A 25,337-nucleotide genomic window follows, 5' to 3' on the forward strand; every position below is an offset into this window, starting at 1 on the left:
TACTTATCTGCTATTCGGGACACCGGTCTAGCTAGTAAGATAAAAAAGAAAGTTGATAATACAACAAATACATTATGTCAAAAAATAAAAATTTACCTTCCCGGAACCCCTCCACTTGAACTTTATATGTTATTAAAGTTCAAATTGCCTTTAAATATTATTACGAATATTTTGTATGGGAATATAGAAAAGTGTTGTTTTTAGATTTTTTCACTCAATTTTTTTTAATTTTACTCTCCGTAAGATCCATCCTCGTACTTCAAGGAATATTAAAAAAAAAAGAATCAGACAAATCGGTCAAGCCGTTTTCATGTTATGTCGTGACAACGGAAAACGGGTTTCATTTTTATATACATATATGGATATGTATAGGTATATAGGCTATTCACTAAAAAGCTGTTAACTGTTTTAACATTTAATAAAAAGTTTTACTAACTAAACAGATATTTATTTTCAGAAAGACAAGCGAATTGCACTTCTTATGAACGTCACATGCTTGACAAACTCACAGAGATTCAAATCTAAAATTTATTAATATACGAGAACGCTGAATAAAATGTCACATGAAAAGTTACAGTTTCTATACTATATCTTTAGCATTGAAAATAGAGCCTCATGTGTACTAACTAACAATTTTTTATATATTTAGGCCATTACTTGGCCTGTGCAAAGCCAATGGTTTTGTTTTGCATGTCGAATTCGGTGTAATAGCGGCCGATGAACACGTCGCCCAAGATCCATAACGGTCCATTGGGTGGCGGGATGTCCAGTCCCATGAAGCCCGAAAGGCACACCGTCTTGCCGAATTGGGACACCTGTACATACAAAATATTAATTAATAAGCAAAGAGAAATTTAGCTACAGCTTAAACAATATTTTGAATTTTTCATGTTCTGTGAATCCAGTCAAGTAAGTCGGGTATTTAATTGTGATGGGATACAGCTGGATTCAGTTTTGTGCTTGTCGGGTATGAGTGAAGTGGACGATTCATTGGTACCGGCGGATTTATATCACCCACTGCTGTTTGTGGAGACACAACTCTTATTACACCATCAACAGCATAAAAAGCATGTACAATGTTTTGGTTAGAAGTATGTGTAACTTGTCTGTTTGGGCTCCGCATGAAGCTCAATACTGCCTTATGTTGGAGCGTAAATAGAATAAATTTACACAAAACCTTTACAACAGACTGTGTGGCGTCTATCCCTACAATCCTTGAATGTACTCAACATTATTTGTCTTAGGGATGGTGATTGGTGGGGTACAAGTTTTACGTGGGGAAGTGTGCAACCTAAGCGTACACAAAGAACTCGGTTTCTTTGTACCTAAGGGCAATGAGCGACGGCAAAGGCCAAGGCTGTACATTTTGCTCTTTTGCCTGGGGGAGTATGTACGAGCCAAGGCTGTACATTTTACTCGCTCAGGCTTCCTTATTTTATAAGCTTAATTATTCCCTATGTAAGTACGTGCCAGAGCTCGTACATTCCAATCACCTACAAGCGTGATGTTTGTCTTATGTAAGTACGTGTCCTGGCTGTACAGTTTGATCACATATAAGCATGACGATTTCCTAAATCGTCGGAGTCACGCCCCGAGAGTATAGCCCGACGCAGGCACTCTCTTCGACTGTTACTATGCAGTCATTCGTAATTAACTAAGTCATAGGAGTTTCACCCCGGGAGCATAGCCAGACGTAGGCACTCTCTCTGTTTGTTAGATTGCACTTATTATATAGCAATTAACATAATAGTTATTATTTCGCTCATATTCTATTGTATAACGCGAGTGATAAATATAGAGTAAATTCAAATTATTCTATTATTTCGAACCCCTGATGATCCAGGAACCGTACATATACTTTATTATAATTTATTTTTGCTCATTTATTGGCATAGTCTGTAAGGATAATGAATGTATTTCTGTAAATAAATAAATCAATGATGAATAAATAAGACGACTCACTCGTAGGATATAGTCCGTAGGCTGAAGCAGGAAGCGAGCGCCGGCAATGGAGAGCGTGACTGGTGGTAAGCTTGATAGGAGCGAGCAGTCCACGGCGAACTGGCCGAAGGCAATTGGCGTGGCTCCGAGCGCTCGGTTGAGGGCCTCCACATCGCGAGCCGGGCCGGCAATCAACGAGGTGCCCGTGTCAGCGATGGCCTGGCAGCCCCCGCTGCACAGAGACACGTTCCCGCCCTCGAGTCCGTCCATCTGGAATTGCCAGTAGGTGGCACGCGTCAATGGCACGCGTGTGAACCCGCCCGAGTAGTGCGCCGGGTCAGATCCGCCGAGAATGATCTCGCCGCCCTGCGTCGCGCTCGCGTCGCGGTTCAGGTAGAAGGAGAAGATGGGAGCCACGAGCCCTTGCGCCACCATGTTGTCAAAGACGGGCGTCACGCCGTCTACGGCAATGCTGGAGAATGCCATGCCGAGGATGCCATCGAACTTAGCGGCGACGAAGGCTAGCCCTGGCTCCGACATGGCCTCGGCGAACGTCTGGCGGCGCACCGTCAGACCGCCCACCGACACGTCGTCCGTCGATAGGAACCCGGACAACGACCCCGACCCGTACTGGATGGCGAACTCGGTGCCGTTCTTCACGTAGCTCTTCGACTTGCTGCTGTCATACTTGTTGTGGAGCACTGAAATGCGACCTCCAGTTTAGCACTGGGTAAGACACGAAGCGTAAGAAGTGGTCAAACAGTATAGTATACGTACAACAGGCGATGTTAGTGTAGTGACACTTTTTAGATGGCACCCAAAGGTTGGAGGAGCCCGTGTCGAAGACGACCTTAAAGGTCTGGGGTGGGTTGCCGATCGAAATAGGTCCATAGTTTGCGCCTGGAAAATATAATGTTTTTATCTATCTATCTACCCTCTAAGATCAACCCCTATTTTTTATTTGTTAGTTAAGAACTTATAACTTGAAATCTGAGGTATATCTTATATAGAGAAAAATCACAGAAAAACCAAAAAGTTTTCTTTACGGAAAACCGTAGTCTCTGGGTTAACATAGCAAAATGTTCCATGTTCGTATGTACTAAAAGGGCTATGCATTAAGGAGAAACGAAGTTCGCGGGGGCAGCTAGTACCTAGCTACCAGCTTATTATAAAAAAAAATGACTTTGCCTGCCTAATATTACGAATACAGTCTTAGAAATTTAATTTCGTCGGAAACAGTTTTTGTTTGATGAAAAACAATTTAAAATTTGACGTTTGTATACGTGTTCACAGGAATTGTACGTAATAGGGTCTGCTTTGACGCCATCTAGCAGGATGTTTTATTCGAATTTTTAAAGCCAATACTTAACAGAAATTTTAAAAATAAGGTACTAATAAATAATTAGTTTTTAAATTTTTCAAACAGGCTATTCTAGAAGGAATTTAAACAGCTTAACTAGTTCTTAGATTTTTTGTGAAGAAGGAAAGCTTAGGTCTTCTTTCTGTATTTAATATCGAAATTATTTTAATATGGTGGATGGATATAACATGGAAAAACATAAGCCCACTTTTTCTTCAATAATCTTCATCAGACTAAATTGTATTGTATATGTCACTTAATTGGATTACTAACTTATATTGTAACTATAGCTGTGAAGCCTTTGATATGTACCTAATTTGTTTGATATTTAAAGTAAACCAAATGGTAATTTAAAATACTAATAGAATGTTGTTAATATTAATTACAAAATTTGCATAATAATAAACTGATAAAAATTCAATTGTGACAATTATTATAGGAACGGTGAAAAGTAATTACATATTTTTCTTCCAAGAAAGTTAGTTTCATATGGGTTATTGACACCTCAGCATAGAATTGGTCATATGATCCATGAAAAATTTACTTCTACTTATATATTATTGGAACAATGACAAGGAATTGGAAATTAGTCTTATACAAATAAACAAACACAAATAAAGCAGGAGCAATGACAACAACAATGGATAAGACAAAGGTTATCAGTTTTTAACCTTAAACATGACAACAAAAGCGATAATAATTATATTATTACATATATTTGTTATAAATAACATACAAGCATCTTCTATATCATTTTTTTCCTACCAACTGATGGGACTGCTACATAAGCCTTCATAGAATACTTACATCCAAGTAGTTAGACAGAGGCTCTGGAGCAGGACCCCGCGCGGCATATTTGACGCGCGTTACATGTAACTCTGTGCCCACCTCATGCAATTGCTTGCGGACTGACTGAATGCGGTACAGTGGCACTCTAATCGAAATCAATTTTTAATTAAATAACCTTTTTCAGTAAAAGTAGTTCAATAAATTTATTTGTAAGTAAACATGCTCCTAATTTTTTTATGTCTTAATAGCTAGATTTAAAAATTTCTAATACATAAAATTTCTAATATATACGACCAATACTTTTAGCCAATAAGTATCAAATATTTTTACGAAGAAAAAAGCAAAAATCTACATACAGTAAAACATTACGATACCTTTGAAAATCAGCCAAGCAAGTTGCTATAATAGCTAAAAACGCAATCCAAGTCCTAATCATCTTAAGACACAGCTAATCTGAAAAATATTAAATTAAAACTATGATTCACAATTTGAGAGTCTCGGTGCAAAAACTAGAAAATGTGACTAGGAAAAAACAATAATAAACTTTCTACTCACTGCGATGCAAATAGCTGTAGAGTAGACGATCGGTCTGACAAAGAGCGAATCGTTAATGAGTACTACGACAAAAATCAAAGACGAGTAATAATTGTTCCAATATTTGATTATCTAATAGCGGTTCTTAGGTAAGTAGTGTAATTGTAATTGCTAATTGCTAATAAATAATAAAAATTATGTACCTACCGGTTTCAAGCGAAATTCACAAATAATAATTCACCGTAATGACTTATGACATTGACACATGACGTCTTATGATGACTTGACAATAAATTTTACGATCACACCACAGATTGTAAGTACAGTTCTTTATAATGTAGTGGTGACTCAGGTAAGCTAGAGGTTGAGATTCAGACTAAGTAGTAAGTGCTATAACTCCCGTATCTTCAAAATATATTTGACGTACGGGAGATTAATTATATTTCTAAATCACAATACTGAAAAAGAAAGAAGTATGGTCTAGCCGAGGTCTGACATTGATGTCCGTTGTTTAACTGTTATGCATTTTTTCATGTTTAAAATTAAGCACCGCAATACTTAGGATTCTTCAATAATTTTTTTTTATGAAATAATAAAAAGCCGGCTAAAACTAACTTGTTTCTTTTGATCCCATATACGATAGTATATCAGATGCTCTAGTATCTTTAGTTAAAATATTTTGTACATAAAATGCAACTATAGGTCTACCAGGATCTGATGGCAAAAAGGGAAAAAAGAAATTGACGCTAGCAATACTGGGGAAATTGGAGTAAAACGTTTTGATACTTTTTTTTCCTTATAGCGGCTGATTCTGTGTGTGATACATGCAAAATATATAAAAATTTATCCAATGATAATTTTTGAAAATGTGGCGAATGTGGGGTTTGAAATTTAGATGAAAACTCCAATTACTCTGTTCATAAGTTTATTAATTAATAAAGAACTTGAAAATGGTTCCAAATACTGCACATCCATAAAAAAAGTCTTCAACGCAGTATTTATAATAAACCTTTCCTCCTGCATCTCAATTAACCGATCTTGTTCTATGAACTGATTTTCAATTTTTATTACATGTTCACAAGATTTTCGCTATTCATCGATCCGTATTTGAGAGAAAGAAACAGTGCAAAACTCATTTATCTTGTTTCTGATCAATTCTAAATCAAAACTATCCAAGTTTATTTGTAGTATAAGAAACCCCTAAAATAAACCAAAGTTTAGTATAAGTACATAATATAATACACACGAAAAATCCCATAAACCAAAGTATCAAGACGTGGCATTCCTACTAACCAGTCAACGCTTGCACATGGCTCAATATCGATGATTGTGTATGTTCTGCATCTTGTTGATCAAGTATTCTTTGATAAACATTGAAAACAATATGTCTTGCTAGCGATCGAAGAGGTTTCTTCGACATTTTCATCACTTTTTAAAGGAAATTTGAAGCCAAACCAAAAACAAATCCTCGAAATTTCAGTTGACAGATGAAATTTTTCTTTTATTGCCATATGAAAATCGCTAATTTTAAAAAAAAATTTTTGCCATAAGATTCTGGTAGACCTATAAGACTCAACTCACATTGGCACAGAGTCGAAGCGATGCGACGCGTTTGTAACTGGATAACACTGACAATGGCTAAATGCTGATAAGCAACAATTAGGAAATGCAATCCCGATCCCGCGAGATCTCGTGCCAAGTGTTGAGGTTTGTAAGCAGCAGCAAATAAACACGACTCTTTCGGCTACAAATCCTTCGAGTGTTTCTGTGAAATTAGAGCCACGCATCAAAGAGAGAGTTCTATAAGAGTGAGGGAGCAAGAGGCAGCTGTCTACGGTTCGTTTATAATAGCTTACTCACGCTGGTGCCTACCAGTCTGAGAGGACATTTTCAGCTGCTGGATACCTAGGATAGGTATATCTACCTATCTAGAAGTAATATTGGAAATAACTCCTTATTCACCACTGCGTATAAATAATAATAGGAATAGTAATAAGTTATAAGTAATAAATATTTTTCTTCAATATGTCGAATCTTATGGTCTGGTCAGACAGCGGACGGGGCGGGACGGCGACGGGGCGTGGACGTCACACTCCGGGCGTGATGGTCGCGTCGGCCAACCCGCTACACTCGGCGTGATTTCGGTGTTGCCAGATCAGAGGATTACCCCCTAGATTTAGAGGTTTCTCAACCAAGTTAGGGGCACAATAGGGGGAAAGAATAATTGAGGGTTTTTTTTGGGAAATTTCAAAAACACGCCAAATACAGTTTTTTTTCTATTGTATATATATAAATTGAAGTACGAACACATCGTAAGAATAGGATCCGCGTGGTTAACCTTACTAATTGTATGTTCGTTTGAGCTGTCAAAGAACTAAGTGATTTTAATTAAATACAAATTCTAAAATTACATAAATAAAAAATTAATAACATTTTGTGATTTCTCGAGCTTATTGAAACAAGGTGTCCAAATATTTGGAATGTTTACCTTCTTATTTTATAAAATAAAAACTATATGTAAAGATTTTTACTTGGTCCATTAATCTTATATATACATCTATTTCTGTATTGTGCTGTTAAATCTTCTGAATAAATTAATAATAATATTATAAATGACTGATGATGTTAGTTACCACTTTCATTGAGCTCAATTGGATTTCGAAAACTACCCGAGATCTCGCGTGCTTGTAATTCTCAATCCTATGAGATTCCGTAGCGACAATGCTCGCGTGATCGCTACCTGATCAAACAGCTGAAAACACTTATAGATTTTTCTACATTCGTGAATAGTGCTCGCTCGACAGCATACTTTTCGTTACACCTCTAGTAAGTGTGGCTGGCGTTTCATGCGTCACTGCGCCAGAGTAATGTGCGACGTCGCGCTCCACATAACATATTTTCATAATACAAATTTTTACCTTAATAATGAAAATGTAGTCGCCTTAACTCGGTGCCAATGCGAGTTGAGCCTAATTGTGTGTCCAAATAAAAATAACTCTACGCATCGCCTTTTGTAGAGAAACCAGGCTATGATAATGTATTTACATTTATTATGTACAATTCCTTATAATATAACAATTTCTTATAAATTAAAGTTTTACAATTAGATTTTTGTTTTCCGAAATTAAATTGAATTATATACTTCATACAAAATGTCAAATAAAGTACCTAGGCTTTATGAGCTTGCGAGCACAAGTTTCTTTGTCTTGCCAATTATGTATTCAAATTTTATTACACATTGTGTATGTATTATTAATTTAAAATATTTTTCCATTTGCATATAGTCAAAATAGGTTCTATGGTATGTGAAAGTGCAACTATGAAACACGTTTCCTCATCTTTGGTGTGGAAAAAATGGTAAAGGTTATATACAAATGTATATATATTGACTTTTAATTGTCATATTTCCCAACATTTTAAAACCAATAGAAAATGTAGAAACTTTCATTTTTTTTTTTTTTGACGTTCAAAAGTGCCATTTTAGATGGTCTAATTGAAATAAACGATTTGACTTTGACTTTTCTACGATATTCTTCATAATTTTTAACAGGAACTAAATATAACTTAAATTTATAATAACATCATCTCTGATACCAATACACAGCCCTCACAATTTCCATATGTTCACTATTAAATAGTGCCATAAGTAATGTTAGCCACGGGCATTATATTTTCACATACTATGCTTTTAAACATAAGTAATTCTTTCCCCAGGCATGATATCCAACTAAAATGAACTGAAAAGATTGCTCAATGGAGATCAAGCTTTTGTACAAGAATATTTAAGCTTATAAAATTCTGTCTTATGTAAATTCTAATTTGTGTCTCAGCTGGGGGCGTCACGCGCCAGCGCTGGTTGGTATAAAGACTCGTCTCGGGATATAACGCGTACCGAAAATGAATTAATAGACAGTGGTTCGCCTTGGATGATTTCTATGTTGCCGCTATTCGCCTGAAATAAATAGATATTAGTCGTAAAGATTAGAAAGAAGAGAAAATGTATTTTGTTCATCGAAGACTATGCATCTTCTTCGGTCATACTTGTTATTAATAACATTATTATTATTATTATTTTTTATATATAATTGTAAATTGCATGATTGTATTTTTTTAAATCTAGTTTGTTTTTTTTTTTACTTTTAATGTTTAAGTTATTTTCTCTTCATCATTGTAATGTTTCCCTTTAAATGTTGTGCACACTTGTTATTGATGCACATGCATGTATCTTGTTTTCTATGTTATGTGTTCTCTGTAAGTGTTTGTATGTGTTTTGTTAGTGTGCCTTTTAAAATAATATAGATCCATGATTGGAGACCACTTATCAAATTAGACAACAAATGACAGTTTTGAGAGAAATTGTTCCTTGACGTCATTTGGGTTTCTTGTTACAGTGCCAATGCGCTAATCATCAATTTCAATATTAATTACTCAATTATAAAAATCGGTATTGGAACAGTTCCTCTACCGACGGAGAGGAGGCTGAACTATAGACGTACCAGGAATAGCGCAGCTAGCATGAGGTGTGAGGGCTTAGTGGCGTGTGCGCCATAGTGATGTCGTAACAGCGCCGTGAAGGGAGCGGGAGGTGCGGGGGCGGCTGGCGCCGAGCGCAGGACCAGCGCAGCCGTTTGCCGTACGTCAGGCGCATGCGACGTCGCACGCGCTAGGATGCCTTCCCGCCATTTCTGCCAGTCAGACGCCGAGGGATCCGGTGACCGACGCGGCTCGCCGTCGCTCGAGGAACTCTGCTCGAAGAAACCGTCGTCGTCGCTCTCGTCGGGAACAAGGAGGCGTACTCGTCGCAGTTCACCGAGCGTCATATTGAGCGCCGAGCGTGCGGCTTCCTCGGGCCAGCCGCAGAAACCCCCGACGTCGGCGGCGGCGTTGTCCCAGCCCCGGAAAAGGGGCGGCGAAGCTTTCGCGCGTACCCGTAACCGCGTAGCTAACAGCTGCCCACTACGCCGCGCTACCACCCGCTGGATCCAACCCGAAGGGACACTGAACTCGATATCTTCGCCGCGCAGCGCTGTCAGTACCTCTGGATATAATATTTATTTGATTATTTATGGTGGCAAAAGGTTTTTTAGTTTCATTCGTTGTACTCATTGTACACATTATAATAATTCAATAATAAGGAGGCGATCTTTATTCGATCTCTTCTCTTTTAGAAGTGAAACTTCTTTAGAATCGTTGTGATTTCAAACCGGATGCAACGGAAAAAGCGACAGTAAAAAGAAACAGATACATAAATTAATAGGATTTGGCGTGAGAGAGAGTGAGATAGGAGGCATTATACAGTGTATAAACTTTAAATGAGTGTGTATATGAACATTTTCTGAAATAAAAAAACAGATTTGATGAAAATAAGTAAGTCAAGTAAGTAGTTTAATTATAAAATTAGATTATTTATTAATTTTATTTACAAATCATTCGTTATAGAAACTTTTTGAAGTGAAAACTTCGTACTACACTTAATTAAAAGTTTATACACTGTATAATGCTTCCTATCTCATTTTCTCCCACGTTGGATCTTGTGAATTTATTTCAAACTTTTATTATTTTAGTTTTTACCAAATTAAAGATTGATATTAAAGTTATAAATAAAAATTTAACATTAAAATATATTATTTTTTAAAGAAAAGATCCTACATTTAGATAGAGAAAAAGTCTAATTTACATATTTTAATTATAAAAACTTTGTTTTTGAAGGTTTCACTTCTACCACGTGTGAATTGGACACATGATTTTTTTTTAATTCTAGATAAATTTCATCTCTTAACTGACCAATAAAAGTGATACATGAAATTTTATGACAACAGACCTTCCGTTTATTCTAACATTCAGAAACAAACATTTCTGATACACAACTACAATACCTTCACTGATAATCAACTTCGCGCCAGGATCCAAGTCCTGGGTGACATCTATCCGTCTCTTTCTCTCCCGTTTGATGGATGACGGCAGGGGAGTGGAGCAATTGAATGGCGAAGGGGGCAGAAGAGGGGAGGGAGGCGGCGGCGGCAAACTCAGCTGCGGCAGCGTCAACGGCGGCGGCTCACTAGGTGGCGGCGCGCTCGGCGGCGGCAACAATGACGCCCTCTCCTCTAGCTCCTCGAGAAGGAAGCCGCCCTGCGAAACAATGTTTTCAAGTAAAACCTCCAACCTAAGCTTTTATTGATTGTTCGTCTTCAAACATTCCCGCTCAAAAGCATTCACATTTAAATAAAACTCCCTTATCGGATATAAACGCGAGTTAATTACATTTTTTACATCTCTCGAGTTAGCTACTGCGCGATTACATAAAGGAAATAATTCGTTATTTAATAAAGCAATAATGTGAAAAATTACTGTAATTTGATATAAACGTGAAATGTAAGGAATAGACTATTACCGATAATCTCCACGCGACATGGAAGTCGGCGAGCAGGCCAATTGGTTCAGAAGCGTAGTCAGTGAGCTGCGTGTCTGCCGGTGCCAGTGGGCGTGGCTCCAGCTCGATGTAAAGGCGTGGCAACGTGGGAGGCGGTCGAACTGTACCCTCACGCCTTGCCGATGAAGCAGTTTCCAATCGTATGGGCTCAAATGCCTCAACGGCGGCTGCTACCTTCCGTTTTGACGTGCTGCCACCACTCACATCCGCCTCGCCCTCTTCCGGATTGTCCTCGCTGAATTAATATGAATTGTTTTGAATATATATTGATAAAAACAAAACAACATTCATTTCCTTTACTTATCAACTTCTGATACGCTAGACAAAATGTACGACGTGATAAACTTGTTGATTGTTCGTCTGTATTAGTATGAATAAAAAATATTAGATTTACAAAGTATCTACTGTATTAATAATACAATTACAATTTGCTATTGGTAACTGATCAACTGCGGTAACGGCTTAAAAATAAGAAAAAAGAAAGTGCAACGAACCAAATATTAAATAATTCTTAAATAAAAATAAAGTTGAAATCCCATAACCATATTGCATATAGCCCGGTCATTTTAGACAATTGAAATAAAGAAAATTCCGACAAAGCCAAATCTTCGTAGAGACCTTAGGTTTACCACAAGGAATAAAGTGTCAAAAGTCCCCATCAGTCCCATGTGTGCTTAGGGACTTATTCGGGGTCCAAGGTCAAAATTTTAGGTTTTTTGGATTTTTCTCGAAAACGGTAAGTTTTATCCAAAAGTACCTCAGAGCAAAGTTGTAGATCTTAAAATTCTCTATAAAAATAGTCTCTATGATTTTTTCTCTAAGACCCACTATTTCCCAGATATTGCGCTTGTAAGAATCACGTTCTACATAATATGCACACATTTCCTCACCACCTGTGAGGTAGTGTACTCGGCGCGTTTTTTTTAACGTGGTATCCCCGGTTGGCCTATTCCACGAACCTTTCTGACGTTATTTTCAGGAACAATAATTATTTAATAGTATGAAGATTATTGATATGGGTTACTGAGTTTAACTGTCGTTCAAACTTTTTTTTATTACTTTAATCTGACTCATACTCTTCATATTATTCAACTTCAACAATCATGTTTTCTTCAATTTCTTTTTGTTCTTCTTCTTCTCCTTCCTGTTGATAAGCGCTTAGAAATTGTTCAAATGAAGATGAATCAGTTGTCTCTTCATCAAAATCACATGAATCTTCCTCTCTTTTATTTAATTGAACATTTGAGCAAGAGACACCTTGGCAATTGGTACACGCTGGAGAACACTGCAACCCTACTTTTTTACAGCCACATTTGGCACTACAACCTTTCTTGCAATTGCAAAAAATAGTGTTAAGAAGTTTTTCTGGAGCAGGGGGTAGTAAAGTTCGAATCGGTTCCAAAGTATTATTTATCAATTTCCAACCCCAGACTTCAGGGTTCAGTTCATTGCCTTGCTATGTCTGAACTTGATAGTATACTCGAAACAAATGTTGACTAGCAGATGCCGATGTTGGAGGAAGACAAGATAGCTGTACTTGCTTTTTGTTTCGTGTATTATTTACAAATGTTAAATAGCTGTACGTATCTACGCAATCAATTTTTTTTGGAGCTCCATAAACCGCAAGAAGAAACCGAATTCCTTTAGTAATTAGTATTTGAGGTGAAGAATTAATTTCTGTAAATACTTTTGCGCAGTCAATCAAATCATTTTTTTTTTTCAAATAATTTTAATACTGAATTTTTGCCCCTTCTGAACATTTCTGCCGTAGTATCGCATCCGGTCATCGCATGTAAAAATAAAATAAAGTTTTGGCATTTTGGATAAGCTGATAAACTTTTAGAAGAATATATTTCTGTCCGTTGCTGCGCCTTCTCAGGTTATACTAATAATGTATACATAAAAGAGACACGAGTAGGCATTTTTGCTTGCTTGAGTACCTAAATATGTATATACGTGGCATATGTGTGCATACTATGTATAACATGATCCTTACAAGCGCAATATCTGGGAAATAGTGGGTCTTAGAGAAAAAATCATAGAGACCATTTTTATAGAGAATTTTAAGATCTACAACTTTGCTCTGAGGTACTTTTCGATAAAACTTACTGTTTTCGAGAAAAACCCAAAAAACCTAAAATTTTGACCTTTGACCCCGAATAAGTCCCTAAGCTCACATGGGACTTATGGGGACTTTTGACACTTTATTCCTTGTGGTAAACCTAAGGTCTCTACGAAAATTTGGCTTTGTCGGAATTTTCTTTATTTGATCACTATTTTTATGTCTAAAATGACCGGGCTAATAGGGGAATATTTCACTTGCAGTCCAGTTAATTTATCTGAAAGATATACTACCGCAATTTTCTATGAAATAGATTTTAATACATCATCGAGGTTAACCATCATTGTATTATTTTAGTATGACGCAGCAGATATTTACAGCTGTTTTGTTATCAACTTATTTTTATTTCTTTCTAAAAACTAAATATTTCCTATATCATATACACGAATTTCATGTCTATAAGTGTCAGCATAACTATGAGAAGTCCTCAAATACATTTTTTGTATGAGAGTAACCTGTCTTTTAATGACTCGCATACAGAATTACATTGTTAAAATAAATATGAAATCTTGAATCTACCTAGAATACATTTACAAAACAAAAATGCCATTCACAAATTTTAGACACTTGTATTTACTTTAGACTGTTAGGAAGATAATAGCTCACTCAAGGTCAAGTAGTTGACTCAATTTGCATTTGGTAATACTTCTTGTAGTGTTATCAATTGTTACTAAGTTGAAAATAGCTTCTTCATAATTGAATACTGTTTAACAAAAACTGGCCTTCCGCTTTAGATTATTAAAAAAATAGTTGTTACAGGAAAATCTAAGTAGCATGTATTAATTATACAATTTAATTTATATCCATTTTTTCATGAAAATAAATTTGGCATAAGTAATAATTTAGGGAACTAATTAAAATTATAATAAAAAAATATACATATAAAATTGATAACCTTGAATTTGATATAGGTATATCATTTTGTTGTATAACTGGATCACACCAAATTTTATGTCTGCCACAAATCACCATAAGAATTAAAGTATATACTAACAGGGTAGAATTGTTCAGTGCATCAGTGACACGCAGAACATCTTGATAAAGACAGTCAACTTTCCGACTGTATATGTGTGCAGACTGCTGGAGTAGTAATGCAATTTCTGCAAAGTTAGGTGCTACTTCTCCAGCTGGTCCGGGTTCATCGGCTTCAGATGCTTCCAGGGCATGTAAGCCCGCCTCCGTCAGGTATTCCTCCAACAACTGTAAGATATATCACTTTTAAACCTCTTGATGTTAATATTTGTAGCAGTAAAGCTTAGACTGACACTTATAACTACAATGTTATGAAGCTGAATAGGTAGTTTGGTTAACCACACTTATTTGAGAGAATATATGTTTGCGTTGGTTGGTCTCTTTGATAGATTGAATATATAACTTTGTACTACAACATAAAGACTAGTGAAATTGGAGTGGATGCCTAAAAAAATAGGGATTGAACTTGCAAATCACTTCTGATAAGGTTTTAAGTTAAAAGAAAACAAGGAATTGTTTTAGTTTTGAAGCAGAGGTCTAACAACTTGTTATAATAATTAAGGTAAGCGAACAAGAGCTATAATTTAATTCCAATATTTTTGTATAAATCAAGTATTTAGTTATGTTTTTGTTTTGTATTTACAGGATATGCAAAATTTAAATAATTTTTTTATATTTATATGGATATCAGAACAAAAACTGATGTATGAAACAGCTAAAAGTTATCGAATAATTTAAAGAAATCGGGGAAATAAGTTCTTCATTGCATTTTTCTAATAAGATACTAGATAAAGCTTTATTGGCGCGGCGAGACCGCTTAGTTACCGCGCTTAGGTCCGTGTCGAAATTGCGGCGGATATCGCTGATGGGCTTCATCAGCTCCGCAACTATTTGTTCTAGCCTCTGCGAATTCATGCTCCAACGTTTTTGTTTTCTTGATATTTCTCTGAAAACAATGCACTTCTATTGAAAACATCCCTTGATAGCTTTGAAATTGCAGACATAACACTATGTTATCACTAGGGCAAGTGGCGCGAAACACTCTGTCAGGCCTATTTTAATTTTCATCAAGGCTTTGATCACAACTTAAAAATTTATGAGCGCAATACGCTTTTACCTATAAAATCTAACCTTTCTTCGGGATCTGCGTCCATTTTATTACAATAAAATTGTGTGATTAGGAAAAAGGCAATGCAAACGGTGGCCATTTATTTGTTTTCATATGAGATTTTCATGTTACATGTTTGGACGAATGTTACTCTATGGTAGTCATGTTCGCTGTTCGTTCGCGCTTTTGTTCGTGCCACAGAGGTGAAATATGTTTTTCAGCTATGTATGTAAATATTTTTGTTCATTATTTTAAAATAATGGTTAATAATTTAGTGAATAATATATAAAAATAAAGAAGTAAACAGCGTATTAATTTGGAAACCTCAATTTGTGTCTGATTTTATCTGCATTTTTTTTTCATTTTAATATTTTACACGATGACTTTTTTACTTTCCATTCAAATATGTAATGTAAACTTAATTTTAATCTTGTATGGGTACCTGAATTTAGATTTTTTTAGAACCTGTTCAATGCTGCAAGGCTGCAATCATAACAAAAGCAGGGACTTGGGAGAAATACTAACAATGAATACAGAATAGTGAAAAGTCAATATTCTTCCTAAATCCTAATCTGTGACACTGTGAATCTTGAGTTAAATAATAGTTAATATTTAATAATATTTATTTCGAAATCAAAATTTGATACATTAATAATATAAATCACCTACATACAAAATCACTTCAAATATTAATGCTATATATAACTTACACGTTTTACTTACACCAGTATCTGTAATTTTCTGTATGAGTTTCATCAATTAAGAATACCTAAACGCTTCAGTTCATTGGAGTTGCATTGTAAACTATATTTTTGTTTACATATTTATTTAGGACTTTGAGGATTTGAGAGAACGCTTTACAATCAAACATGAGTTTGTCTCGGTGTTACTCCCTAATGAAGTGCTTGCTAATCCTTTTCAATGTAATTTTTTTGGTACGTATGTCGATTAAGCTTTTTTAGTTTTGATATAGAAGCTTTCGAAATTCTGTTTGTCAAACCGATGGTTGTTGGATATTTCAAGTATGTGTTTGGAAAGTGGTTTCACATTTTTATTAGTATATTAATTGTCTACAGTAGTGTTTTTAAGACAAGTGATGATTCTTTACTATATCTATAATATTATTATAAAATAATTTAATACTTTCCATTAGTTATTCTGAAGTGTTCTTCAGCTATCACAACTTAAGAAAATTTATTGCACTTATCGTATCTTATACATTTAATTTGAACATGATAAATATAAATAATAATATATCATAATGTTTTCAGTGTGTTGGTGTTGGGGTGTGTTCGTTTGCAGCATGGGCCTTGTGGGATGGCCGTGGCAGTGAGACAGGATCTGGGAAAGCTGGCCTGTGTGCACTTGCTGCCTGGGGTGCTGTATTGACATTGGGAGCCATAGCAGCACTGGCTGGGGCTGTGCGGGGCTCGGCATCATTGCTAGCGGCCAGTTTCGCATTGCTAGCATTGAGTGCAGTAGCTGAGGGGGCAGCAGCCTGGTGGGGTGCCGCCCATTTGCCGCAGCTGCGTGCTGCACTCGCTGATCGGTTACACCACACAGTGGTGCATGACTACGGTGTGCTGCCGGCACGCACGCAGATCATCGACGCGATACAATCAGGGGTTAGTACTCACTATCAAAACTAGACCATATACATGCGTAGTAACAGTTTCAAATAAAAATTGTTGCAAATCCTTATTGATGATTAAGTTATTATTTATGCGATGAGAAAAGTATTTGTAAATTTTTAGCGTGTGTATTGCAGTTGGAGTGCTGTGGGGCCTCTAGTCCTCGTGACTGGCAGCAGTCTGCATGGGCAGCAGGGGCTGGCTTGGAGCCCGGAGCAGCGGCACTTGATCTTAGCGTTGCAGCTGAGCCCGCCTACTACTATGTGCCGCCTTCTTGCTGCATCGTAAGTATACATACTTACGCGTTTTACAGATTACTAAAGAGTTTTTCATTGTTATATCCTTACATAACTAATAAATATGCAACATGCTCTACTCAAAAAGCACAATAATTAATAGCTAGATTAATACAAAATAATTATAATTATAGGTCTGCTATTAGAAACTTGAAACTTGATGGTTTGTGTCACTTTATTGTCTTAGATAATGAAATTGAAATCAGGAAATTTGGCTTGGTGATTCTTGTGTTGACTATAAAAAATATTGCGAGACATGTTTATAGAACTTTGCACTAAGAATTATTATGAAAAGAAATCTGTGGTTTTGTTTTTTAGTTTGATAATAATAATAATAATAATAAGTCATTTAATCATTTAGGTACAATTTGTACTCTTATGCATGTCAACTCCCCATCTTACAGCGGCACTAGTGCCCACACATTGTCATCGTCTATAAATTCCCGAACAGTGTAATATCCTCCCTTTGTTAGGATTTTCTTGATGCAAAGCTTAAACTCATGTATCGGAAGTTTGGTTACACGGTCCGGAATCTTGTTAAATATCTGTATACATTTCCCCATAAATGAGTGAGCAGTTTTATGAAGTCTGAAAGCTGGAAAATCAAGTCTATTCCTACTTCTTGTGTTTAAATTGTGACAGTCACTGCGCTTTATAAATTTATTAATGTTTTTATAAACGTACATAATATTTTCATACACATATTGGGAGGCAACTGTTAAAATACCAATCTCTTTAAATAATTCTCTTAGCGAGTCACGCGGTTTTAATTTATATATAGCGCGTATTGCTCTTTTTTGTAAAACAAAAATATCTTGAATATCGGCCGCTGAGCCCCACAACAATATACATACCATATGTCATAACACTATGGAAGTAACTGAAGTATACAAGCCTCGCCGTTTCGACATCAGACATCCATCTAATCTTTCTTATCGCAAAAGCAGCCGAACTAAGTCTTGCCGATAGATTTGTAATATGGGGCTTCCATTGCAAACGAGAATCTAGAGTGATCCCTAAAAATACAGTTGAATCAATACATTGAATTATTTCCTCATTAATATTAATGTTTGTACTGACCTGTTTTACGTTAGGCAAAGAAAATCTAATACATTTTGTTTTATTAGAATTTAGTAACAAGTTATTATAAGTAAACCAACACATAACTCGGGAAAGGGCATCATTTACCTCGTCAAAATTTATTGCGTTCCTACTGATTTTAAAAATAAGAGATGTATCATCTGCAAATAATACCGTTTCACATAAGTTATTTATATAAAATGGCAGGTCATTTATGTAGATAAGAAAGAGCAACGGCCCCAATATCGACCCCTGAGGCACACCCATGAGAATAGGAGCTCCTAAAGACTCTGCTTTATTTATAACCACTTTTTGTAATCGGTCACTCAAGTATGAATTTATTATTTTTATTGAGTTTGCTGAGACGCCATAATACTGTAATTTTCCCAATAATGTTTTATGCTCTACACAGTCAAAAGCCTTGGACAGGTCACAGAAGACAGCTAAAGCATCCTGTTTATTTTCCCAGGCATCGAATATTTGCTTCATGAGCTCCACACCCGCATCCGTACTACATCTACCCTTAGTAAAACCGAATTGTCTATCATGAAATAGTTTATTTAATCTAAAATGTGAAAGCAATTGATTATGAATAATTTTTTCAAATATTTTACTTAGAGTTGGTAAAATTGATATAGGGCGGAAATTCGTGGGGTCCGATTTGTCTCCAGGCTTAAATAAAGGAATAATTTTACTATATTTCATGAGATTGGGAAAAACCCCATCATCGATACATCTATTAAAAATAATCGTTAGATAAGGAGAAATATTTCCAATTATTGGTGCTATTACAGCTACTGATATTCCCCATAGATCTTCTGTTTTCTTCTTATTCAACGATCTAAATGCCTTTACAATAGAATCCGTGTTAATTTTATGAAAATCGAATGCACTACTATTTTTATTTGTGCTAGACGTTAAAAGTGAAAGCGCGAATTGCGTAGATGAATTCAGTTTACTAGTGATTCTTGCAGGGATTTCAGAGAAAAAGGACTCCATAGCATTTGCGACCGCTGCATCTTTTTTTATAATTTTGCCATTAATATTAATTTCAAAAGAGCTATCTTTAAATGAAGTTTTACCAGTTTCTTGATTAATAATGTTCCAAGTGGTCTTAATTTTATTGTCCGATTTTTTTATTTTATTACTCAAATAATTTGCCTTTGCTATATTACAAACTTTTTTAAATATTTTTGAATAATTTCTGACATAGTTTATAAGCGACTGCTCAGTAGAAATAGACTTTTCATAATATAGATCATACAATTTTCTTCTACTAACGTAAATACCTGGTGTGGCCCAGTCACAGAATTTCATTTTAGAGTTTAAAGAAACAGTTTTTTGTTTAAATATGCTAGCAAATTCTATGCTTATTTGTTGACATAAATATTCGTATTGCTCATTAGCATCATTTGAATTTTTAAGAAACCTAAGTTTATTCTTAATATTATTTTCAAAAACCTTTAAGCGTTTGTCCGTTATTGGCCTAAAAGTAATTTTTATGTCTTGATTAACCCTATGGCGCTCAACAATGATTTTTTGTCCACTATGATCTGAATCCACCCAGTTAACAATACATTTTTCATATAAAACGCAATCAGAAAAAATGTTATCCAAGCAGGTAGCTGATAGGGGGGTAATCCTAGTTGGTTCAAAGAAAGAATATTGTAGATTGAACGACCCAAATAAATTAGTAAATCTACTTGTATATGTACTAGAAACTAAAATATTTAAATTGAAATCCCCACAGACAACCATCTTTTTGTTATTTTTACTTATAATATTAAGAACATTTTCCATAGAAGACTCAAACAGATCGTAGCTTCCAGAAGGGGGTCTGTATACACACACAATTATAAATTGTTCAAATTCCACACAAGAAATTTCTATCGTTTGTTCAATGGAATGTTTTATTATGTCTAATCTTTCTTTATATTTGATATTGTTTTGTAACATTATTAATGACCCACCTCTAATTGCACATTCCCTAGTAAATGCACTAACAATTTTATAATTTTCAATACAATCTAATAATTCATTTTTTTTTAACCAATGCTCTGTGAGACATAATACATGGATATTCTGACTGTTTAAAAACAAAGAGATTTCTAGATTCTTTCCAGAAAAACCTTGTATATTCTGGTGTACTATTTTAAGGTTGCTAGAGGCCTTCTCTGTTGTCTTATTATTTAATTTAAATATTTAATTTGGGACAAGCATTTATGTGCATCATAGTTAGATTGCTCAATAGGGGCAACTATTTCATGACTAATTTGCTCCAAGGGAGCACTGTTGGAACTCTGCTGCTGTATAAAGGCATTGTCTAACCTAATAATAGAAGACTGCTCAAATAAAGCAGATTTAGCAGCCAAGTTCTTGGCTGAAGTTAGTAAATAAAAGCTTAGCGTTACTGCTAATTGTTTTTTACCAAATTTAGATAGAAACAATCTATCCTTTCTTAAAAAAAAGCTGTTATCAACAAATGACAATTTATTTATGTCAATTATATTTATTTTGTTTGAATAATACGATAAATAGGCTTATTATAGAACATTAATCAAACAACATGTTTCAAGAGCTGTCAAGCTATTTTTAGAAAATATGGGCTTACAATATTTATTGAATAAAATTCAGTATCTTTGACGCGATTATATATTTATAATTGTGAAACCCAAGTTTGCGTTGGCGTGTAGCAATGCTTGTTTTAAAAAATCGCAATTTTTATTCCTTTTGCTACTTATATCCGTAAACAAAATTTATATACACTTCGTTGCCAAGAAATCAGTACAATTAAAATAAAATAAATAATAAGGAGGGCAACAGGCGGCCCTATAGCTTTCAAGCTTTCTCTTCCAGGCAACCATTGTAAAGAAAAATTAAATTAAATGACGTGAGTGTCAAATTAGTCATAAGAATAAAACAAAACATGTAGACAATGAAAAGACAATACAAAGAACACATAAATCACGATAATTTCAGTTAGTTTTAATTAGTAAGAAATTAAGGGATACATATATGTATAGGCTTGTACTGCAGAGATTTAAATGAAAATTCCATAGGATTTCCAAAAGGACTCGCCGAGAAAAAGGAAGAGTTATGTGATGGGATTTCAAGGATTTAGTTTTCAGAAAAGCGTAGGCTATAGCTATGAGCTCCCATGAACTTAAAATCGTTCTGGAGGAGTTTTAGAAGAGGATGGAAAGATTGAGAGATAAGAGATGGAGAGCGTCAGAATCACGCTGCTGACGAATGGTTAACCAGCCAAGCCCCTTACAGAGATGTGGTGGTACTTTATTAAACCAAATACGAAACGTATACAGATATTTGGATACCAGTTTATTAAGCAATTCCTCATTAAGATCAGAAGAGCAAAAATCAGAGTAGTCTAGTAATGGTAGAAGGAGAGAGGTGCCAGTGAGATTTTAGCGCTATTGGGAAGAATTTGAAAAGACATTGAGTTATTCTTGAGGCATCGGTATATGCGGCTAACTTGTTTAATATGCTGCTCCTAGGATAAATTTGGATAAATTAAGAATTATTATTTCAATAATATTTTCCACGAAATTGTATAAAATTTACGAGTACAATACATAGGCATTCTATATATGTCTTCCTTAGAGATAATACAGAGAGAAAACCGTCGCGTCGTTCGGGAATTTAGGTCTATTGTTACCAGTACAGTGCTAATATTACCGTTTTTGTCTGTGGACCACACTGTTACGTCATTGTAGTTCACAGTAATCATATTGATAGTTAACATACAAATATTATAAGTACACATATATTTTCCAATAAATAATAAATATGTAGCAAATAACAACTACATATATTAGTTCTCACAGTCGTCACGTCGATTCTCTATCTGCAAAGTCTCCATTACGTTTTGACTGAATTGTATATTTTTGTTTGAGGATGGGGCGGTTCCGGCCTGCGACGTAGCGCGCCGGGTACCAGCAGCGTCCGGAGGCGGCGTAGGGCTACACGCGGCGGGGTGCGGGGGCCGCGTTTTGACTACTCTAGCCAACGCTGCTCGCGCGCCTCTGCTCGCCGCGGCCACGCTTCTCGTTGCCCATGCGCTGTCGCTCCTGCTCGCGCTTGCCCTTACTCTCCGCGCACATCCCTCGCACAACTATAAAGCGTAAGGCAACTGTTACACTGGCGTATGTACTATACTCAGACGTTTTTACAACTAACGTACAAACTTATACTCCACGAATTACTATAGAAATGTGACTGCGCTCGAGGGGCGTTTTCACCCGTCATACAACCCGTACTCGGACTGATAAAACCTTAATTATCATAATAATAAAACCTTGTTTAATACAAGTGGAATTGAGAACAACAGGGTTTATAAACACTTATTGATTACAAACAGTTATTGTAAGATATTATTTTAATATGTTTTCAGTCGTTGAGCGACTTTAGTGTGTATAGCATAGACACTCTACCCACCGTCACAATGCATTTATTTTGTTCCTATTATAATTAGTTTTATTCAGTAGTCTATGAAACTGAGCACACACACATGTGAACGTAGTGATATTATAGAGCGAGATCCCAAATATTTTCTTACAACTTAAACATATGGTATATGATGAGAAAATAAGAATCTCTGGCGGGATCTTGGACCAATAAAATTAGCATTTAAAAGCACCATACCATGAAAAATATTCATATTTGTAGGTAACTAAACATAATACTATCTAAGTCATGACAAAGTTTTTATATTCACAAACATAATTTATTTATATTAAAATAAATTATAATTAAGTTTATTGATGTAAGGCATTAACCAAAACGTGTGTAGTTTTAATGTTAGACGTAGTTCTTATACAATAATCTTTATATTTAAAAATACTTTTGAACAACATATTATATAGGTACAAACTAAACGATGTCTTATCTCAGTTCACGGATCTGTTTTTGTTTAAAGTTTTTTAAATAAGGTATTCAACCATGATTCCATAACGAACACACTCAGAGTCGTCCATTAAATTATCTGTAATGGTAGATTTTTTTTATTATTACAAATGTAAAGTTTAATTACTGATTAGTTAATGTCTGATGTAAAGAAGAATAGGGCATTCAGAGCACTTTTTATCATCTATCTATGTATAATTTGTTAACCTTTAATGAACGACTTTGAGTACTGTAGTAATTTTACTCGCAAGTGTGTCCATTACACTGCCATTTATTGACTGATTTTTTATATATAATAAATATTTGTGTGTGTCTGTACACGTTCTCGATGTATCGTTTGAGTACAAATTTTTGTTTTTTTTTTTAAATATAGCTTATTTGTAAGATTGTTGAATTACTTTAGAGTTTAATTTTTAACAAGTACGAAAACAGTACTTCGACTGATTCAGTTAAGACTACTTCATTTTGATATTCCATGTGTTTTTTTTTACAATAATATTGATAATAATAATGGTAGCTATTGTTGTCTATTTCATGGTCTATAGTCTATAGCATTTCCACTCACTCCCGAATCTCAGGATAAGAGCGATAAATTAATTTAAGGTATACCATCATCTGGTGCCATGTATTCTTAGTTATATTTATTGTTGTGTTCGGTGTCTTAAAATAAATGAACAAAAAGTGTTGTGTTTGTTTCTTTACTTCTTATATATTGCGATACTATTATTTTTCATCCTATACCAAACTTAAAGACAACTTTCCTTTTAACAATGCAAATAATACTTTTAATATAACCTACAAAGAAGTACATATGGCGCCTGTTAATTGGACATTTCATTTAACTTTCGTGACGTCTGGAACTCAATTGATATTCCATCGCGTGTCGGAAAATATGAAAATGATGTCATGTTAGATCAGCTAACATGCAAATTGAACCTAAGTTAAACGTTACTCAGAATATGTTATTACAGAGGCGATTTATTTTCGAAAACATCTAGCGTGTTATTGCGTTGTATAAAATATTAGGCGCTTACATTACTTGCATTTAATACAAAAATATATACGTCGACTCTCGATAATTTGACACTCGTTAATTTGAATCTCTCGATAATTTGAATAAAATCAATGATAATTGGTCCCTTCGGTAATTTGAAGTTGAAAAAGTATTATCTTGCCAACATGCGATAATTTGAAATCCGGTCTTCCCTACTCTCTATAATATGAAGCGTTTATCATGCACATACCTGTCGTTTGTTTACATACATGCACAGACTTGTCTTGATAAAAATTTGTGAATAAGTGTTATAATAATTGTTAATACATAATAAGAATATAGAAATAATAAGTAACAAATTTTGATCAAATTCTTATTTCCTTCAGTCGCCCCTCCCCCTCGTGGTTATTCAAACACTTGTTATTTTGAACTCTTGATAATTTGAAATTTATCTCTGGTCCCTTGAGTTTCAAATTGTCGAGAGTCGACTTAAGTTTGTAGTATGAATTATATAATATAATCGGTGTTATGATATATCTGATGACAATAGTATTTTTAAAAACACTTCAACTTATTGCACTGGTTACTACATATTTATTACCATTATCTTGGAGATACAACGATATATAGGCTAAATTCGAATCGCAGATAATGAAATAATACAACTTGTGTAACTATAAATAAATAGAACATGAGAGCGTAAGTCTCGCGGTCAAAGATACTAAACTATCTTAGTTTAGTTCGCATAGTTGTGAACGTTACTCTACTGACAATGTTTCTTATTATCAGCACTTTTGATGGCCTAACTATGTATTAAATTGACCTGAAGCTAACATAGCGAGGAGCTATCGCGGGTCATTCAAATATACGTAACAATGAACCATCTGTGGACAAATGAATGCATTTGATGATTGCGAAACTTTGTGACAATCACAGATTGCATCAGTCGTGCTTACTGCTTAGACCTAGCGATGGTAAATGATGACACTACAACAAACACATCAAATTCTCATTTGCGAACTCTGATGTAAGGAGACATTAGGTGTATGGTTGCAACATTCTGCTGACTCTAATAAGAGTCGTGTAACATGTACATTAAATATTATCATTTGTCGCTATTGGATTTAAATAACTTTATATAACGTTGATGCTTGATGACC

General features: G+C 35.1%; 3 protein-coding genes and 1 long non-coding RNA gene across 5 annotated transcripts; 1 reads left to right on the forward strand and 3 right to left on the reverse strand.

The window, feature by feature from the left end:
* Positions 1 to 399: 399 nt before the first annotated feature.
* LOC125052577 (lysosomal aspartic protease) lies at positions 400 to 5,258 on the reverse strand. The gene is made up of 7 exons (XM_047653502.1): positions 5,240 to 5,258; positions 4,646 to 4,659; positions 4,465 to 4,538; positions 4,105 to 4,235; positions 2,719 to 2,841; positions 1,963 to 2,642; positions 400 to 815 (listed from the first exon to the last, which is right to left on the reverse strand). The coding sequence occupies exons 1-7, from the start codon at positions 5,256 to 5,258 to the stop codon at positions 654 to 656; spliced, it is 1,203 nt and encodes a 400-aa protein (XP_047509458.1). The 3' UTR covers positions 400 to 653.
* A 514-nt stretch (positions 5,259 to 5,772) lies between these two features.
* LOC125052498 lies at positions 5,773 to 6,352 on the reverse strand. Its single transcript, XR_007117454.1, has 2 exons — positions 5,918 to 6,352; positions 5,773 to 5,824 (listed from the first exon to the last, which is right to left on the reverse strand). It is a non-coding gene; the product is annotated as an uncharacterized LOC125052498 (long non-coding RNA).
* A 1,950-nt stretch (positions 6,353 to 8,302) lies between these two features.
* Positions 8,303 to 15,422, reverse strand: LOC125052559. 2 transcript variants are annotated; one of them, XM_047653475.1, is made up of 7 exons: positions 15,280 to 15,422; positions 14,974 to 15,094; positions 14,171 to 14,376; positions 11,016 to 11,289; positions 10,501 to 10,753; positions 9,121 to 9,662; positions 8,303 to 8,576 (listed from the first exon to the last, which is right to left on the reverse strand). In XM_047653475.1, the coding sequence occupies exons 1-7, from the start codon at positions 15,354 to 15,356 to the stop codon at positions 8,451 to 8,453; spliced, it is 1,599 nt and encodes a 532-aa protein (XP_047509431.1). In that variant the 5' UTR covers positions 15,357 to 15,422; the 3' UTR covers positions 8,303 to 8,450. The 2 variants fall into 2 exon arrangements, with proteins under 2 accessions (XP_047509431.1, XP_047509432.1); XM_047653476.1 differs by having other exon boundaries at positions 15,266 to 15,402.
* A 446-nt stretch (positions 15,423 to 15,868) lies between these two features.
* Positions 15,869 to 23,868, forward strand: LOC125052526 (tetraspanin-10-like). Its single transcript, XM_047653423.1, has 5 exons — positions 15,869 to 16,191; positions 16,528 to 16,881; positions 17,025 to 17,171; positions 22,175 to 22,482; positions 22,521 to 23,868. Exons 1-4 carry the CDS (start codon positions 16,126 to 16,128, stop codon positions 22,403 to 22,405), a joined length of 798 nt encoding a protein of 265 aa, XP_047509379.1. The 5' UTR covers positions 15,869 to 16,125; the 3' UTR covers positions 22,406 to 22,482; positions 22,521 to 23,868.
* The last annotated feature ends 1,469 nt before the right edge of the window (positions 23,869 to 25,337 follow it).

This window comes from Pieris napi, chromosome 9 (assembly GCF_905475465.1).
Source record: "Pieris napi chromosome 9, ilPieNapi1.2, whole genome shotgun sequence".
Lineage (NCBI taxonomy): Eukaryota > Metazoa > Arthropoda > Insecta > Lepidoptera > Pieridae > Pieris > Pieris napi.

Bases quoted from the DNA above. Each gene is read 5' to 3' on its own strand.
- LOC125052526 (XM_047653423.1), top strand. From the start codon at position 16,126: ATGAGTTTGTCTCGGTGTTACTCCCTAATGAAGTGCTTGCTAATCCTT. The intron at 16,882-17,024 runs GTTAGTACTCAC...TGTGTATTGCAG, and splicing joins TCGACGCGATACAATCAGGG to TTGGAGTGCTGTGGGGCCTC. The intron at 17,172-22,174 runs GTAAGTATACAT...TTTTTGTTTGAG, and splicing joins TGCCGCCTTCTTGCTGCATC to GATGGGGCGGTTCCGGCCTG.
- LOC125052559 (XM_047653475.1), bottom strand. From the start codon at position 15,356: ATGGCCACCGTTTGCATTGCCTTTTTCCTAATCACACAATTTTATTGT. The intron at 14,377-14,973 runs GTAACTAAGCGG...TATATCTTACAG, and splicing joins TCGACACGGACCTAAGCGCG to TTGTTGGAGGAATACCTGAC. The intron at 10,754-11,015 runs GTAATAGTCTAT...ATTGTTTCGCAG, and splicing joins ATGTCGCGTGGAGATTATCG to GGCGGCTTCCTTCTCGAGGA.
- LOC125052577 (XM_047653502.1), bottom strand. The intron at 2,643-2,718 runs GTACGTATACTA...GTCGCATTTCAG, and splicing joins CTACACTAACATCGCCTGTT to TGCTCCACAACAAGTATGAC. The intron at 816-1,962 runs GTGAGTCGTCTT...TTGTATGTACAG, and splicing joins CTACGGACTATATCCTACGA to GTGTCCCAATTCGGCAAGAC.